The sequence below is a fragment of the Epinephelus lanceolatus genome, chromosome 2, assembly GCF_041903045.1.
Source record: "Epinephelus lanceolatus isolate andai-2023 chromosome 2, ASM4190304v1, whole genome shotgun sequence".
NCBI lineage: Eukaryota > Metazoa > Chordata > Actinopteri > Perciformes > Serranidae > Epinephelus > Epinephelus lanceolatus.
In genome coordinates, this window is record NC_135735.1 from 26,146,480 (window position 1) to 26,163,116 (window position 16,637).

General features: G+C 41.1%; 1 protein-coding gene across 1 annotated transcript in view; it reads left to right on the forward strand.

Annotated features, from left to right (window-relative positions):
* The window catches only part of adam10a (ADAM metallopeptidase domain 10a), a 33,760-nt gene extending 17,307 nt beyond the window's left edge, over window positions 1–16,453 (forward strand). The window contains exons 5-16 of the mRNA XM_033619727.2: window positions 3,563–3,663; window positions 3,918–4,076; window positions 4,296–4,388; window positions 5,294–5,477; window positions 10,723–10,886; window positions 11,019–11,202; window positions 11,289–11,439; window positions 11,568–11,751; window positions 11,879–11,990; window positions 12,662–12,882; window positions 12,970–13,096; window positions 13,412–16,453. Of these exons, the coding sequence (XP_033475618.1) occupies window positions 3,563–3,663; window positions 3,918–4,076; window positions 4,296–4,388; window positions 5,294–5,477; window positions 10,723–10,886; window positions 11,019–11,202; window positions 11,289–11,439; window positions 11,568–11,751; window positions 11,879–11,990; window positions 12,662–12,882; window positions 12,970–13,096; window positions 13,412–13,512 (1,781 nt within the window). The 3' untranslated portion in view covers window positions 13,513–16,453. The remainder of the gene's footprint in view (window positions 1–3,562; window positions 3,664–3,917; window positions 4,077–4,295; window positions 4,389–5,293; window positions 5,478–10,722; window positions 10,887–11,018; window positions 11,203–11,288; window positions 11,440–11,567; window positions 11,752–11,878; window positions 11,991–12,661; window positions 12,883–12,969; window positions 13,097–13,411) is intronic.
* Window positions 16,454–16,637: the final 184 nt, after the last annotated feature.

The following is a 16,637-nucleotide window of genomic DNA, read 5'->3' on the forward strand; positions in this document are numbered from 1 at the left end:
CTCAAAGTGGTGTCTTCTTTTGTCCAACTAACAGTCCAAAACTCAAAGAATGTCATACATTTACTACACCATACATCATATACTATCATAAATGGCATAGAAAAGCAGCAAATTCTCACATGTAAGACGATACAACCAGCAAAAGTTCAACATTTTTCACTTAAAAAGTGATTGAAACGACTGCAACTCTAGAGTTGGTGTGGCAAGTGTCGTGAAGTAAGGGGCTAATGGTTAAGCAGTTCATACACTAGCCTGACAACCCTGGAGAGTAGGTTGTGTTTGACAGACTAGAAGCAGCGGGGTTTGGCTTTGGGCCCTAGGACATAAACAAGGTGGTCAGTATTTATACTGGAAGCAGTATTGGAGCACGACACAGCAAAGGTATGACTCATATCCACTGCTAATGTCAGGCTACAACCAACTGATGGATGCTCAGTTAGGAAACAGTGAGACTTCCCTGAAAATAGTTGGATGTTATGAGTAGTTTTGAGAGATGTAAGGTGTGGTTGTGGGTGAACACAATGTAGTGAACTCTGTATGAGGAGAAACACAATCCAGCGACTTGAGACTCATGATTCCAGCCAGAAGAACTACATTTAACAGACAGGCAGAGTCTGATAGGAACTCCTCCCTGGCTTTGGGCTGGCTGACTCACTGCACTCTTTCCTGTTGATTACTTCACACACACACACACACACACACACACACACACACACAAATGCATAAACACAGACATAGGGAGATTCTTTGAACTACAGAAGGAAATTTAAGCAAATGAATTCGCAGCCAAGTTTCAAATTTGTTTTAGATAACAGAGCCTATTTAGTTGCACTTAGTGGTTTATTATATGGTGAACTTGTTCCCCCACAACGTGTCATTCTGTCAGTAGTGACAGAGAGGAACCTGGACGGAGGGAACCAAAGGTTGCAGGTGAAAATGAGGAAAAGTGAAACCCAGTAGATAAAGAAAAGTGCTGTTTTTTGTTTTGTAAGTTGGGGATGGCTTCATTCCTGCCTTTTATTCCCAGTCAGTTATGATTTGGCAAGACTTGTCTGCCTATCATTTATGAGTAGTGGTGGAATGTGGTGTGTCTATCTAAACTTGTGTGGATGTGTTTGAAAGTGTATGATTCATTAGTAGTAGTAACATAAGTAAAAGACAATAGCTGAAAACTGCATTCATTAACATAAAGACCTCTAAGACTTCTCTAAGACTCTCCTTTAAAGATTATTCAGGTGTTTACTGTAGTTGAAATATGCCCTAACTTTAGACTATTGAAGATGTTTAGTAGACTGTTCACACTGTACTTATAAAGGTTGATCACTGTCTGGGCAGTGTGAGCTGTACTCAGATAGTCCTCTCACGGAATAAAACCACATTTCAAGATTCAACTCATGTCGGCCATTCGTAATATTTCAGACCAACTGTGAAATCTTGTTTTTTAGAAGTCTCTCTGTGGTTTTTGATGCTGCTATCAGTGAAAAAAGATGGATGAATGATGGTACCAAAATCGCAAAGCCTTCACTTCTGACTCTTGACTCTTTTTTTTTAAGTTCTGTCTAAATTGCAAGGGCCTTTTGATTAGCATTTGAATGAGACGGCATTCACTGAAGGGACAAAGAGGGCTTTCTCTGAAAAAATTGAAAACACATTGTCAGAGGTTGAATGCGTTGTTTCAGTGTGTGTCTAGTCAGTTCAGTCACCAGCACAGGACTCCTCTCTTTTACTGAATGACCAGCATTAGTTGTGAGACATTCAGTCTCATGTCCTGCACCAGTATTAATGGGATTGTAAGTTCTGCGATACAAGGTGCTCAGAGGCAAGTGAGCCATTAGTTTACAACAGTTTGATTGACATCACACTTAAAATGAGATTTTTTTCAAACCCATTTTGTGTATGAATGCTTTAAAATAATATAAAACATCAACATGCCGTCAGCATCGATCGTTATCTTTCAAGTCATTTTAGCTGATGACCCTCATTAGGCGTAAAAGACATAGTACTGCATGACAGTTGAAAATTTGCTATTTACATTCGCTATGAGTGACAACTCTTGCTGTTAACTTTTATAATTTTATTACAGGACTTTGCACCGGCTGCTTCATTCAAACAACTGGTGTTACATTGCTTTTTTTATTTCAAGTGTGTAATATTTTTACAGTAGATAAGCCCAAAGCAAACATGATAAATTCCTTGTCATCGGCCTGTTTGTTCATACTTCCTCTATCTGAAATAGCTTTTTCAGAGATGTTTTGGAAACTCTGAATCACACTGATGTGAGATTGCTGTTTGTGTGGCCAGTGTTGAACTGTGATGTGACTATCAGCAGAGGTGGTGATTGTACATTGAAAGACTGATCCCATCTTTTGTGAGCCAGTAAAAACAGCTGCTGAAGTCAAATGGCCGTGATGCAGTGGGATACAGATTCATACGTTGTTGCTGAAATATGTATTGCTTAAGTGAAAAAAGAAGAATACAGTCACTTAATACGCTGTGTGCAGTCTAGATCAGAGTCCTGCACGGGACTGATTTACATTACCTGCTTCTGAACTGGAGCTGCAACGTGCAATACAGTACCCTCCTGCTGACCACACATAGGACCAGTTAGCTCCACAGCCCGACCAGACACACCAACACGAGGTCATCAGCCCGAAACCACAAATTCTATAGCCAGAAAAGACAATTTAACTGAATATTTTTTCCTTATTCTCATAATATTGAGCAACACATCTCCCCAGTTAACTTCCCTGTCTTAACATACCTGATTTAAGCGTCTCTCATATTCCAGCTGGTGCAGAAGATAGAGCCGACGCAAAGTCAGTAGTCAGAGGATTAAAATGTTAAAACATTAAATTAAATGATTTTTATTCTCATTTTTAAAAAATATATTTATCATCCGACACCCATAGTACAACATCCATGTTCTTTTTTTGACCCATAACCGAACCTGGAAATGAAATTAAGACAAATACCACCCAGGAGTCTGCTTCTTTTTTTGTGGGTCAGCTGCCAGATACCTGACCTGGACTCTGGACTCTGGCCTAGATATGAACACAGTGGAGACTGTGAAAACACTGTGAGAATTCCCTGAGTAGTCTATATCTGTAACATTCCTTGATCCAAAGTAGTTAAACCCAAAGAATGGAAATTCAGTTTGTTTGAAGCCCCACCCCATTTGCCCTTTAAAATTCAATGCAGGCGACTGTAAGGGTTAGTGTAGTGTGTGTACCAGCTTTGAGGGAACAACTGTTACACAGCAGCTGTAAATTGGAAAAGGACTGTGTGGAACAGAGAAGCAATGTTTTCAATTGGAGGCAGATCATTGGTAATACCTCTTTCTGCTTGGGGAGGAAGAAGAGAGAAAGATAACACTGATTTGTCAGTTAGGATTTGGAGAGAGAAAAGCCACATCGCTCAAGATTTTTATTTAATGCAGCTGCTCTCACACACCCAGACTCACCCTGATTCACCTTCTCCTGCCGAGCACACATGATTCTAAAGAGATTCATGATGCAATGTAAGCTCTTCACAACCATTCCCTTATCTCCTTCCTATCTGCCAGATTATCCTCATAAGTATGGCTCAGCGGGTGGCTGCGCTGACCACACAGTATATGAAAGGATGAGGAAGTATCAGGCATCTGCGGTGGAGGAGCCGGTCAAAGTAAGTGCCAGCATCACAACAAAGCCCCTCCCTCGTCCTCCCAGCTCATAATTAAACACACAGATGGACAAGGCTCATGGGATTAAAAGGATCTTATCTCATATCCAGCCGAACTTACACTAACAATAAGAGCATGAGTGTATTTTTAGCACGGGCGCTTTAAAGTTAACACCTGATCATCAGCAATGTAGCCAAGCTCAACTTTTTAACTCCATCTTCCTTCCGTTTGATCCTGATGGTTGTTTGTTGTGCAGGGGGGGGACGGTGTGTCAGAGGAGGAGAGCTCCCATGGTCCTGTTATTCTGAGGAGAAAGAGGGCAGCAGCGAGAGAGAAAAACACTTGCCAGCTCTTCATCCAGACAGATCACCTCTTCTTCAGATACTACGGCACAAGAGAGGCTGTCATTGCCCAGGTATACACACACTTTATAAACATGATTTAAATCACAGAATTACTTAAAGGTCTGATTAGCAGACATGTGGAAATGTATGAGAAGCATCCTTTTTTTTCAGAAATGGCAGCCTGTGGGAACGTGACAAAGCTTAGTGTCTTCAGTGCAGCAGAAATAACAGAGACTAGCTATCATGACATGCTGCTTTTTCAGCCTTACAAATGATCACTCTCTCTACAGATCTCCAGCCACGTAAAGGCTATTGACTCCATTTACCAGGCCACAGACTTCCTGGGCATCCGAAACATCAGCTTCATGGTCAAAAGGATCAGGGTGAGTTGAATGTCAGTGCTGCAGAATCACTTTATATAACAACTGACCTGAAAGGAAACAAGCTGCTGATATGAGTGGAAAAGTCTGTCGACCTGTCTTCCTAGCAGTGAACAGTAGCCACGTGAACATGCACACTGATATTCCACTGTCATTAATATTATTCCGAATGTAACAATTTCTGATTTAGACATGTGGGCTACGGCAGTATTATTTGGGTTTTAGGAGCATTCTTCGGTCATGTATACAGTGCATTTAGAATGTACGTCTCAAGCGGGGTTTTTACAGCAGTTTGCGACACATGACCTCTTGTCTGTTTAGGGACAGAACTTCCTTCAGCTGAATGAGGGCAAGTCAGAAGTTGTCCTCTTTGGCCCCCTCTGACTCCATGAAAGGGATTTCTGACCAGCTCGGCTGTGCTTTATAAATAAACTTGAGTTGAGTTGAATACGGTCAGCTCTGTGCGTCGTCATGTATACATTGTGCACAAACCAATTAGCCAACAGTTTGCAAGGCTGGGGTAGAAATGCATGGCCAAACAGGCCCACATTTCTGGTTGGAAGAAAAGCACACTCACTTTTAAACATTATGAAAGGGTTGGATATTAACAGGTTATTGGATGTGTGCAGATATCACAGTCATAGGATATACGTCATGGGGGCACCTTACGTAAATCAGAGTATGCACAGCTGCATGTAAACTGGAATATTAGTGGAATATTCATTTTATTAGCCATGTAAACAGCCTAGAAGGCATTCTCTCTTTCAGAATAAGGGCAAAAAAACCCAGAATATTTTGTGAACATAATCGTAGTCACAGTGGTGCAGATCTGTTCATGTATGTATAGTGTATGTTAGTGTCTCTCTTCTCGCTCCTCCTGTGTAATTGCTCAACTCTCCTTCATTCAGATAAATGGTACAAATGATGAAAAAGACAGAACCAATCCTTTCCGCTTCGCCAACATCGGAGTGGAGAAGTTTTTGGAGCTTAACTCTGAGCAGAACCACGACGACTACTGCCTAGCCTACGTCTTCTCTGACAGGGACTTTGATGATGGAGTTCTTGGCTTGGCTTGGGTTGGGGCTCCTTCAGGTTGGTACTCAACGACACACACACACACACACACACACACACACACACTTGCAAGTAACTCAAAGTAAAACCAACTGAATACATTTTAAGATTAAAGTAGGGCCTTTCTTAAAAAAGGCTTAAACTGAAGGCCTTTTGTCACTGAGGATGTTTTTTTTTGTTTTTGTTTTTCATGCGATAAATTCTCAGTATATTTTTTCGAACTATTGTTTTTGCCATGAGCATAAACGATTATCAAACAACACAATGGAGACTAGTCCAAACCAAGATTGCAAACTATATTACTCCCTTCAACCTTGACAAAGGCAACGCAGACCAGATCCATTCTTTGCATTCTTACCTTTCACAATAAAAGCCCTAGACATGCACACTGCGTAATGGTTTAACAGAGAGAGCTCAAATTGACTCAGAGGATTTCGCTGAGAGGAAACTCAACAAAATAGCTTACAGAAGCTTGGGCTGTGCAACAACTTACCTCAGACATACAGACGTCATTCTGGGGCAATCCTGATGTGTGTTGAAAATTTGCATCGCTGACGTTTGGATGCAAAATATTCTAGCATTTTTGTGTCGTGCATTTGTCACGCCCCGGTGTGTAAATGCCATCAGAATCAAGCCCTACTGAAAGTTGAAAGTTATAAAGAATTTATCTTCACACCAAAATGAACCAGTTATATTGGTTTCCTTTTTTTTCATACCAACATCATTAATGAAACATACTAATTATCTGCATTAACCAAATGTATGGACCTAAATATAACTTAAATTTCACAAAGAGGCTTCCAGAGTCATTTGTGTAGCAGCACAAATATTAGAGAAGAAGAAGCAAATACATTGGCACACTGGTTAGAAATCATTTATATTTTAGTCGTTAATAACCTGCTTATTTTTTTAAAACTTTGGTGCAGGGTTAGAACGAGAGCTTTAATGGCCTTTGAGCAAAAGACAGCCTAGACTGGCCACGTGCTGCTGCAACACTTGGCTTAAGTGCATGAAAGTGGCTCAAATTTGAAAACACATTATCTCACATTGACCATCACTCAGTTGGTCATTAAATGTGTTTGTCTCTTAACGTCAAAGACGGTGGAAAAGGGGCATGGAGGAAATTGCATTATAGGAGTTACATGCTCTACCCTGAAGTTTACAGTGTTTTAACTTGTCAGTATGCACGTTTAACTTACCCTATTCTGGTACTTTATATTATGAACAATACTAGGACATTCTATAAGATACAATAGATGTAATATTATTATATCTATGTATGTATGCCAAAGGGAAAGCCTCCTCCCCCTTTCTCAGGATTCATAATGTGTTTTTCCCACACGTCTTATATAAACCAGTTCTTCCCTCATAGGCACAACATGTATGAATGATAGTTATAGGGAGTTCTCCTGCCTACTCCTTTTGAATAAGTTCAGACACCTCCATCTCAACATGAGGAATACAGCAGAAAACACAGACAATCAATACGGGCAAATTGGCAATGCTGTAAGCTGAAGGAATCGATTGAGGATAAGAGATGGAGAGGAGAATGGGCTGCAGTGAGCTGCGGTGTGATTGTTTGAACAAAGGGAGGCTAGAACAAACAGCCATCAGAGACACTAGTCGAGCATAACTAACGTGTGTCTTATTTGATGTGACCAGCTGTTTCATTGCTTCAGGAGGAGCTTCACAAGAACACTTACATACAGTGCATGCAATAGATAAACACATAATGTGCAGCCATGTTCCTGCACACTTATACATAATGGACACATTGTTTATTTCTTTAAGTGCTTTGGTCTTTTGTGTCTGTGCAGCCACAGTAGAAGCTGAAGTTGCCTCCTTATGACAGGGTTTATGGATTATGGGAAAAACAGAAGCACCGCAGGCATGCTTATGCTCTGCGAGTCTGTGTGAGTGTGTGTTTGTCATCACGATAGAATGTGCTCCTGGAGGCACCTACTGTAGCAGGAACTACCACAGAAGTGTTTGTGAGTATTTTGCCAGGTGTCTGTCTGTCTGTTGTCTGTGTACAGATTTTATCAACGCAATAGCGTCACGTATGAGCAGGTTGCAATCACAAAACATAACCGGCTTGTAGGTGAGATTATAACGAGGTTGAAGATGGTTGTGGTCTGAGCAAGGACACCAGAGGTAGGGGATAGGAAGTAAGAAAGCTGCCATTTGTCGCTCAGTTTTACCCCCCTGGGCCACAAATAATTTTACAGTTGTGAATCAGTGTCACGGCTGCTGTGATTCTATCGCAAGATGGTCTCTAGTTGTTGACCGTGACTGAAATGTTTTTTTAAGCTGGTCTTGTTTTTGGCATTTTAATTTTAGGTAAATTATGGGGCATGCAGCAAAGAGCCACTGCCAAGGACTCAGCCTTAAGTACATGCAGCGCTCACTCTACCAGGGGAGCTATTGGAGCACCCGACACATGTTAAAAACGATATATGGTACACCTTTGTGTAAACTATCTTGTAAAATCCACTTTCTAGTAAACTATCACTACAAACTAAACTGTGTGTGAAGTACAGGAGGTTGTTCGTACATGTTGAACCAAGACTCGGTGAGCGTATACACTGGGCAGTTATAACAGGCACTACAGGTTTTAACTTTTTCTTTTCTCTTTTCAAATCATTGGTGTAGTCACTTGGGTTATGTTTCACTTCTTTTGTTTACTTTTTGGTAGTTTATACAGTCAGGTCCATAATTATTTGGACAATGATACAGTTGTCGTCATTTTGGCTCTGTACACCACCACAATGGGTTTTAAATGAAACAATGAACACCTGCTTAAAGTGCAGACTCTCAGCTTTCATTTAAGGCTTTTTTCAAAAATGTAGTATGAACCGTGTAGGAATGACAACCATTTCTTCACACAGTCCCCCAACTTTAAGGGCTCATAAGTATTTGGACAAACTAACATAATCATCAATTAAACAGTCAGTTTTAATACTTGGTTGCAAATCCTTTACAGTCAATGACTGCCTCAAGTGTTGGACACATAGGCATCATCAGATGCTGGGTTTCTTCCCTGGTGATGCTCTGCCAGCCCTTTACTGTAGCCGTCTGCACTTCCTGCTTGTGTTTTGGGTGTTTTGCCCTCAGCTTTGGCTTCAGCAAGAGAAACGCATGCTCAATTGGATTCAGGTCAGATGATATGACTTGACCATCACAGAACATTCCTTTTCTTTATCTTAAAAATGTCTTTGGTTGCTTTTGCAGTATGCTTCAGGTCAATGTCCATCTGCACTGTGAAGCATCGTCCAATGAGTTTTGAAGCATTTGGTTGAATCTGAGCAGATAATGTAGCCCCAAACACTTCAGCTTTCATCCTGCTGCTCTTGTCAGCAGTCACATCATCAATAAATACAAGAGAACCAGTTCCACTGGCAGCCATACATGGCCATGACATAACAGTACCTCCACCATGCTTCACTGATGAGGTGGTGTGCTTTGGATCATGAGCAGTTCCTTCCCTTCTTCCTTCTCTTGTCTTCCCATCATTCTGGTAGTTGATCTTTGTTTTATCTGTCCATAGTATGCTGTTCCACAACTGTACAGGCTTTTTAGATGGTTTTTGACAAACTCTAATCTGGCCTTCCATTTTTAAGGCTAACCAGTGGTTTACATCTTGTGATAAACCCTCTGTATTTATTCTAGTGAAGTCTTGTCTTGCTGACGAGCAGCAGGATGAAAGCTGAAGTGTTTGGGGCACCATTATCTGCTCAGATTCAACCAAATGCTTCAAAACTCATTAGACGATGCTTCACAGTGCAGATGGACATTGACCTGAAGCATACTGCAAAAGCAACCAAAGACATTTTTAAGGCAAAGAAAAGGAATGTTCTGTGATGGTCAAGTCATATCATCTGACCTGAATCCAATTGAGCATGCGTTTCTCTTGCTGAAGCCAAAACTGAGGGCAAAACACCCAAAACACAAGCAGGAAGTGCAGACGGCTGCAGTAAAGGGCTGGCAGAGCATCACCAGGGAAGAAGCCCAGCATCTGGTGATGCCTATGTGTCCAACACTTCAGGCAGTCTTTGACTGTAAAGGATTTGCAACCAAGTATTAAAATTGACTGTTTAATTGATGATTATGTTAGTTTGTCCAAATACTTATGAGCCCTTAAAGTTGGGGGACTGTGTGAAGAAATGGTTGTAATTCCTTCACGGTTCATACTACATTTTTGAAAAAAGTCTTAAATGAAAGCTGAGAGTCTGCACTTTAAGCAGGTATTCATTGTTTCATTTAAAACCCATTGTGGTGGTGTACAGAGCCAAAATGACGACAACTGTATCATTGTCCAAATAATTATGGACCTGACTGTATATGTGACAACACAGACTTGTAGGTGTATGACCTGTACATCAGTGGTTATGTTTTACTTGTAAAACCTAAGTCATGATCCTAAAAGTAATGACTAGCTATTTCAGAATATCAACATAGAACATGTTGATGTAACATGGATTCTAAATGAGCCTCCCATGACTATATATATATATATATATATATATATATATATATAGTCATGGGAGGCTCATTTAGAATCCATGTGCTCTATCATTGTTCTTCTGCTGATGCAGTTGCTTTGTGTTTGGCATATGCTGTGATCTTTTCATAGCATAGCATATTGCTTCTTCTGTTTTGCTCTATGCAGAAAAGTGATAACAGTGATGATTACAGACTTAATGTTTTACAGCATCAGGGAAACTTGTGATATTGTGTCTGACACCACATGTTTTAAACTTCTTGTAAAAACAGCAATTTAAATTTTAGCTTTGTGGTCAGACTGACACTGCAGAGACTTGGCTAATTTGATATACAAGAGTAACTTGCACCATCTGTGAAAGTTACTGAAGTTAATGGTTCAGTAATTTTCTCTTGAGTGCAGAAATACATGAGAAGTGTTTTTTGTGAACTGTGGAGCAGCGACTGCTGTGGCCAAGCTGTTGCCCTCCTCAGAAGCAACTACTAGCACCAGTAGACTGCTCTCCCTACTGCGAGTGTGTGTGTCTGTTTGTGTGTGTGCGTTTAACCTTCTGGGGTACTTGGCTGCAGGATTCAGATGATCACTTTCCCTAACTCTTAACATCTTTCCCCACAGGACGGATGATTGAAGCTCATTGAACCTATTTGATGGTTGTTTAACTTCAATCTGCGACAGTGAATAACTTTCTCTGTGACCTCTTGTGTGTATTAAAATAGTATGATCATGCATTCTGCTCTTAATTGTTTTATTCTGCTGTCACAGGAAGCTCTGGGGGCATCTGTGAGAAGAGCAAACTGTACTCTGATGGGAAGAGGAAGTCTCTTAACACTGGTATCATCACTGTGCAGAACTACGCCTCCCACGTCCCTCCCAAGGTGTCACACATTACCTTCGCTCATGAGGTTGGGCACAACTTTGGCTCTCCTGTAAGTGCTATGACTTAAAACAACTGCCTTTGACAATACACTTCTTTCTCTTGTCAAGCTGTGCAACAGATCATACACAGCTCTCTCTCTAATCTCTCTGCCCTCTGTCCTTTAATTGCCAACTTTTTACAGCATGATTCTGGGATTGAATGCACCCCTGGAGAGTCTAAGTTGCAGGACAAAAAGGAGCAGGGCAACTACATCATGTACGCCAGAGCCACATCAGGGGACAAGCTCAACAATAACAAGTTCTCTATCTGCAGCATCCGCAATATAAGTGCTGTTCTGACGAAGAAGAGAGACGACTGCTTTGTTGGTAAATTCCCTCTTATGAACAAATCTGTTCCTGTCTGAATGTCTGTGAGAGAGATTCTGTCCTCATGCTGTTGTGTCTCTGTACAGAGTCTGGCCAGCCAATCTGTGGTAATGGACTAGTGGAAGAAGGAGAAGAGTGTGACTGCGGCTACAGTGATCAGTGTAAAGACCCCTGTTGCTATAGTGCCAATGAAGGAGAGGGCAAAAAGTGCAAACTCCAACCTGGCAAAATCTGCAGGTCAGATGTGATCAGCATGTCTTTGTATAGTCCTGTAATGTGTGAAAGAGTTATTAAGCACAAAACGTTGTTAACAGCGCAGCATTTGTTTGACTTTTCATTCCATATTTGTAATTTTTATCCCACAGTCCGAGCCAAGGCCCATGCTGCACAGCAGAGTGTACTTTCAAGGGCTCAAATGAACAGTGCAGAAAGGAGTCCGACTGTGCCCAAGTGGGCTCATGCAACGGAGCCACTGCTCTGTGTCCTGCCTCAGAACCAAAGGCAAACTTCACCTCTTGCCATAAAGATACACAAGTCTGCCTCAACGGGGTATGTTAGTATTAGCTGCATTCTTGCTGTTTAATGTCTGGTATGTGCAGTTTGTGAGCATGTGTTTATATATAAGTAAAAGGTTTCAAAAGATTGTTTTTTTCTGCTGCTTGCTTGTTTGGACCAGGTATGCTCTGGATCCATTTGTGCAAAGTATGGTCTGGAGGTCTGCACCTGTGCCAGCCAAGACGACAAGGATGAGGCGGCTGAGCTTTGCCACGTGTGCTGCATGGAGAAAAGTGAGTGACGGGCTGCAGAACTGTTCATGGATCAACATACACAATCACAGTAGTAATGTTAAGTTTGAATGATGTGACATTAATGACCTCAACTAGTTCTCCTTTTTTGTCTTCGTTTGGTCTTCTTCAGTCTGAAGCACTGATTGTATATAAAGATTGACAATGCATTTCCACTTCCCTACACTGTACTAAATTGAAGCCAAAATATTCTGGATATTGCTGCAGCCATCTTGCGCTTGTTATGTCATTTGAAGCCAGAGTCTGCTCAATAGCAATCTCTGCGGTATTGAGTTCCTGCGCATACACCCCTCTGACCAATCACTTAATTGCAAGCTCACCAATTGGCGCACACAGCTGTCAATCATGATGTCAACCCCCTTTTTTGTAAGCGAATACTTGAACATACATCAGTGTCATGTAACAGAAACCCCAAATTTTTTTTGCCATGTACTTCGATCTTTTAGTTTGGCCCATGACCCACCTGTTAACATGGAGGGGGCGGGGGCTTATGTGATCTTTCCTGCAGCCAGCCACCAGGGGGCAATCAAGATGTTTTAGCTTAACTTTTGAAGAGTTGCCATGTCTTCCATCTTTATAAACAGTCCATGCTATGAAGCACAGACTTATTGTCAGTATCTCAGAGGTCACTCTCTCTCTCCTTCTGCCCTCAGTGAAGCCCAACACCTGCAGCAGCACCGGCTCAGATAAGTGGGTCCAGTTCTTCAACAAGAAGGTCACAACGCTGCAGCCCGGCTCACCCTGCAATGACTTTAAGGGCTACTGTGATGTCTTTATGAGGTGTCGTCTAGTGGACGCCGACGGGCCACTGGCAAGACTGAAGAAAGCCATCTTCAATGCAGAGCTCTACGAGAATATTGCAGAGTGGATAGTGGTGAGTGTGTCAGAATAGTGTCAAACTATTTCTGCAGTGTTTTTTGCCTGTATTTATATATCCTTTAATCTATCCTCTGTTATGCAGGCTCACTGGTGGGCAGTGCTGTTGATGGGCATTGCTCTCATTATGCTAATGGCTGGCTTCATCAAGATCTGCAGCGTCCACACCCCCAGCAGCAATCCCAAACTGCCTCCACCAAAGCCACTGCCAGGTACTGTACATCATATATTTACATGTATGTCCATGTGCAACCACAGTAGGTAGATGAGATGAGAACATGCGTCAGGCATGCAAAACTCTTGTGTGAGGAGGACGTAAGGCACCATCCCTGGGTGAAAATAAGTTTTTAGGCAGTCCTGTTGTGGGGTTTTGAAATGTGATTATAGCTATTCTGTTTTAAAATGTATATGTTATTGCTATGACTGCCTCATCTTCAGCTTTTCTGACGATGTAGGAAAGGAGCAGCCTTAGTTTCTAGCGTTCATTGTCCTTTTATGACTCTCACCGAGATGTTGATGTCCTGCAGGTACACTGAGGAGAAGGCAGCAGCACGCAAACCAACACGCACAGGGCCCGCGCCAACACCGTCACAGAGAGAACTATCAGATGGGACAGATGAGACGCTGAGACTCTACTGCTCTTTGCCTTGGTTCTTCCTAGTGCCTACAATGGGAGCACTTCACTCCAAAGAGTTACCTTTACCACCTATTGCAAAATTCAAAGAACTTGCAACTGGACTGATTTCACTGGACAAAGCCCAAAGTGTTGTTTTGGGCCTTACAAACTCACTCAGCACCTCTGGTCTGAGAGCCAGATTAGCAGTGGTTCACTCAGCTTTTATAGGAAATGAATAACTTTTCCAAGGAAAGACAGGAGGAGAAATTCACCGATCTCTTGTTGTGTGGTCTTAATCTTTGAATGCTTTTTTTTTGTTTGTTTTTACCAGAATGGAGGAGAGATAGCAGCTTTGTGTTAGAGTCGCCCTCTTCTGTCTTTCATCTGTGCTACCTTTTCCTTTTTCCTGTTATTCCTCTCTGAAGTGCTGCCACCATCAGCACGATGGCAGGACTGCAAGTCACATGGGTATTTACTGCCAGTCAGTTGGCAGAGAACTCTTGTTTCTGCCAATGTAATCAGTTTAAAAATCAAAGCACCATTGAAAACAGAAGCTTTTTCTTTCTAAAGCATACATGTTCTTTCAGCGTGCAATTGTACAGATGTTGCAGTAGGTTCTTTTGTTTCTGTTTCAAATGACATTGATTTTCTTTATGATGAAGATTATTTACTGTTTTAATTCACTTTCTCAGGATTAATAAAACAACAGCAAACAGGTGTACTGAGTGGGAAAGGTGGCTGCATGTGTATTTCAGGGTCAACTCCCTCCTGGCTGAAGCCTGTGCAGAAGGGTTAGCTGCCATGGGATGTAGAGATTTAGAGGACGGACTGTATGGAAAGAATGTAGATAAACGAGCTTAATAAGATTATTGTGCCGTCTCATATCAGATGGAGGAGCTGCAGAGGGGGAGATTGATATGTATATTTCTTGTTGTCATATGGCTTTGCAGCTGTGTTTACATAAAGATATAGTCTGGGGCTGAAATGAATGGTGAGAGAATAGCTTTTTATCAACCTGATTATATCACACTTATTCTGTCATAGCTGTTTTTCCCTCGACTCGTTGCTTTGACACTGATTTGTGACACATTTGTGAAATGACCACTTTGCGCCACAGTGTGCGTCTTTTCATTCAGAGTGAAGACAGTGGAAGCAAAGAGGAGAATGTAAGGAGTTATTATAGAAAATAAGGGTCCCATTGCCATCGTCTTGCCCATGTTTGTTGTTTTCTGTCCACCTTTTGAATATTACACACTGGCAGTTGTTCAAGAAATGACAAAAACCTGTTAAAACCACTCAGAAGCAGTTAGATCCTTCCTCTAGCCTGGATAAGGAACCTTTCTGTCTTAAATGTGATTTCGCTTTTATTGATTTTTACTTGCAGTTCAGATTATTTGTATATGTGCAGGAATTGACTCAGTTGAGGAAAACTAGAGCTTCTAATTTTATTGTTGCTTTGCTGCTGCTGTTAACAGACATTTACCAGAGTGAACAATCACTATGTGTCAGCCATCCAACACGTTTCTGTCCTTTCATTTCCTACTGATCGGGATTTTCTCAAGGAACCTTTGTCACCCTTGTTCTACCCCCTTGGTTTGGGTAATTGCACTGAAATGTGCCTACTCAGAGCAGGGAGACTGAAGTTGGAGTCAGTGATCTTCACCCAGGCTGAAACCTTTCAAGATTCAATACTTTATTGCCGTATCACCATGGTTAATTTGAATTTGTCTCAGTGAGCTCACTTAAACAAAGACAAAGAAAGACAAAATAGTAAAACCATGCATGAGCAAGCACTGTTTTCAGTCTGGGATGCTGAAATTTTAAAAAGAAATGTGCTGGGAATGATGTGAGTTAGAGCTTGGCAAGTGATGATTGACATTTATCTCCCAATACATAAAAATTAAATGTTATAATCGCAAATTTGCATTAGTTTCTGATTTTTTGAGACATTATAATTAGTATTGTATCACTGCCCAACTCTAATTTAAGTTTTCAGTCATCCCCAACCAGATGAATCTTGGGTCAACTTCACTGACAGATGGATGAGGGTGCAGAATACTCTGTGTCGAGTTACTGGCAGATTATACAAATATATATATTTATAGTTTCTTAGAATTACTTTAGGAGGGAACGACTCAATGGAGCGAAGACTTAACCTTGCAGAAGAGTTGTGTGGAGCACAGCTGCAGCTCAGCATTGTCTTCAGGATGTTGTGACATCGATCAGATCGATTCTATGCAGAGTATCACAGAGCTCAACAGCGAACAAGTTAGCCTCTTCACAGAGAAATGCCTTTAATGTTTTCTCCTAAATGGGTGCATGGAATATTCAATTGTGTTTTCATAACTAAATAGTTACTCATGTCTATGTGCTGCAGCAAAGTTTCTGAAAATGCAATCTGTTGCTTCTCTTACTGATTTCGTTTGTTTTCCGGTGCTACTTGTAGTGCTTTTCTCTTGGGTCGGAGCTTAAAGTATATTTTTAATTTTCAAAGCTGTGTGTGTGTGTGTGTGTGTGTGTGTGTGTGTGTGTGTGTGCGCGTGTATGTGTATGTGTAAGAGAGAGAGAGAGAGAGTGAGATGCTTTGCTGAATCATCCTTATCTTTTTTTGTTGATATGGTAAGATGTGGACATTACTGGGTGTCGGGGGATAATACTCTGGGAAAAATTTTCTGTCTTTCACATGTGTTGCTGTGATGTTGAGAAAATGTGCACTGAAGTGTAAGTGATGTAAACAGAGTAGTACAGTACTACTGTCTGATTTTAATGTCTCCTGTGTTTTATACAGTGTCTTCAATGGTCTTTATTTTTTTTTAAATTTCCTTTTTCCCTTTTTGTTCTGTTTCCCATTCTGCTTACTTTGAAAATTTTACTAAATTTGCAAAGTTATTGTGCAAAACTATAATTTCTTTTGAACTACTTGAAATGCATTAATAAACCAGAGTTGATCAAATGTTCGTTTTGCTGTTTGTACGTAGTTGCAAAAGGTAGTATTATGATTGTACACTCTGTTTGTGCAAGTTAGACATGCAATTTAGACATTCAGGACAGGATAGCCTGACATGAGCTTGTATTTAATGTTCCAGCTTTACTGGCAGCTGAGTTTACAGCTGTAAAAATCAAACACCACAAAACAG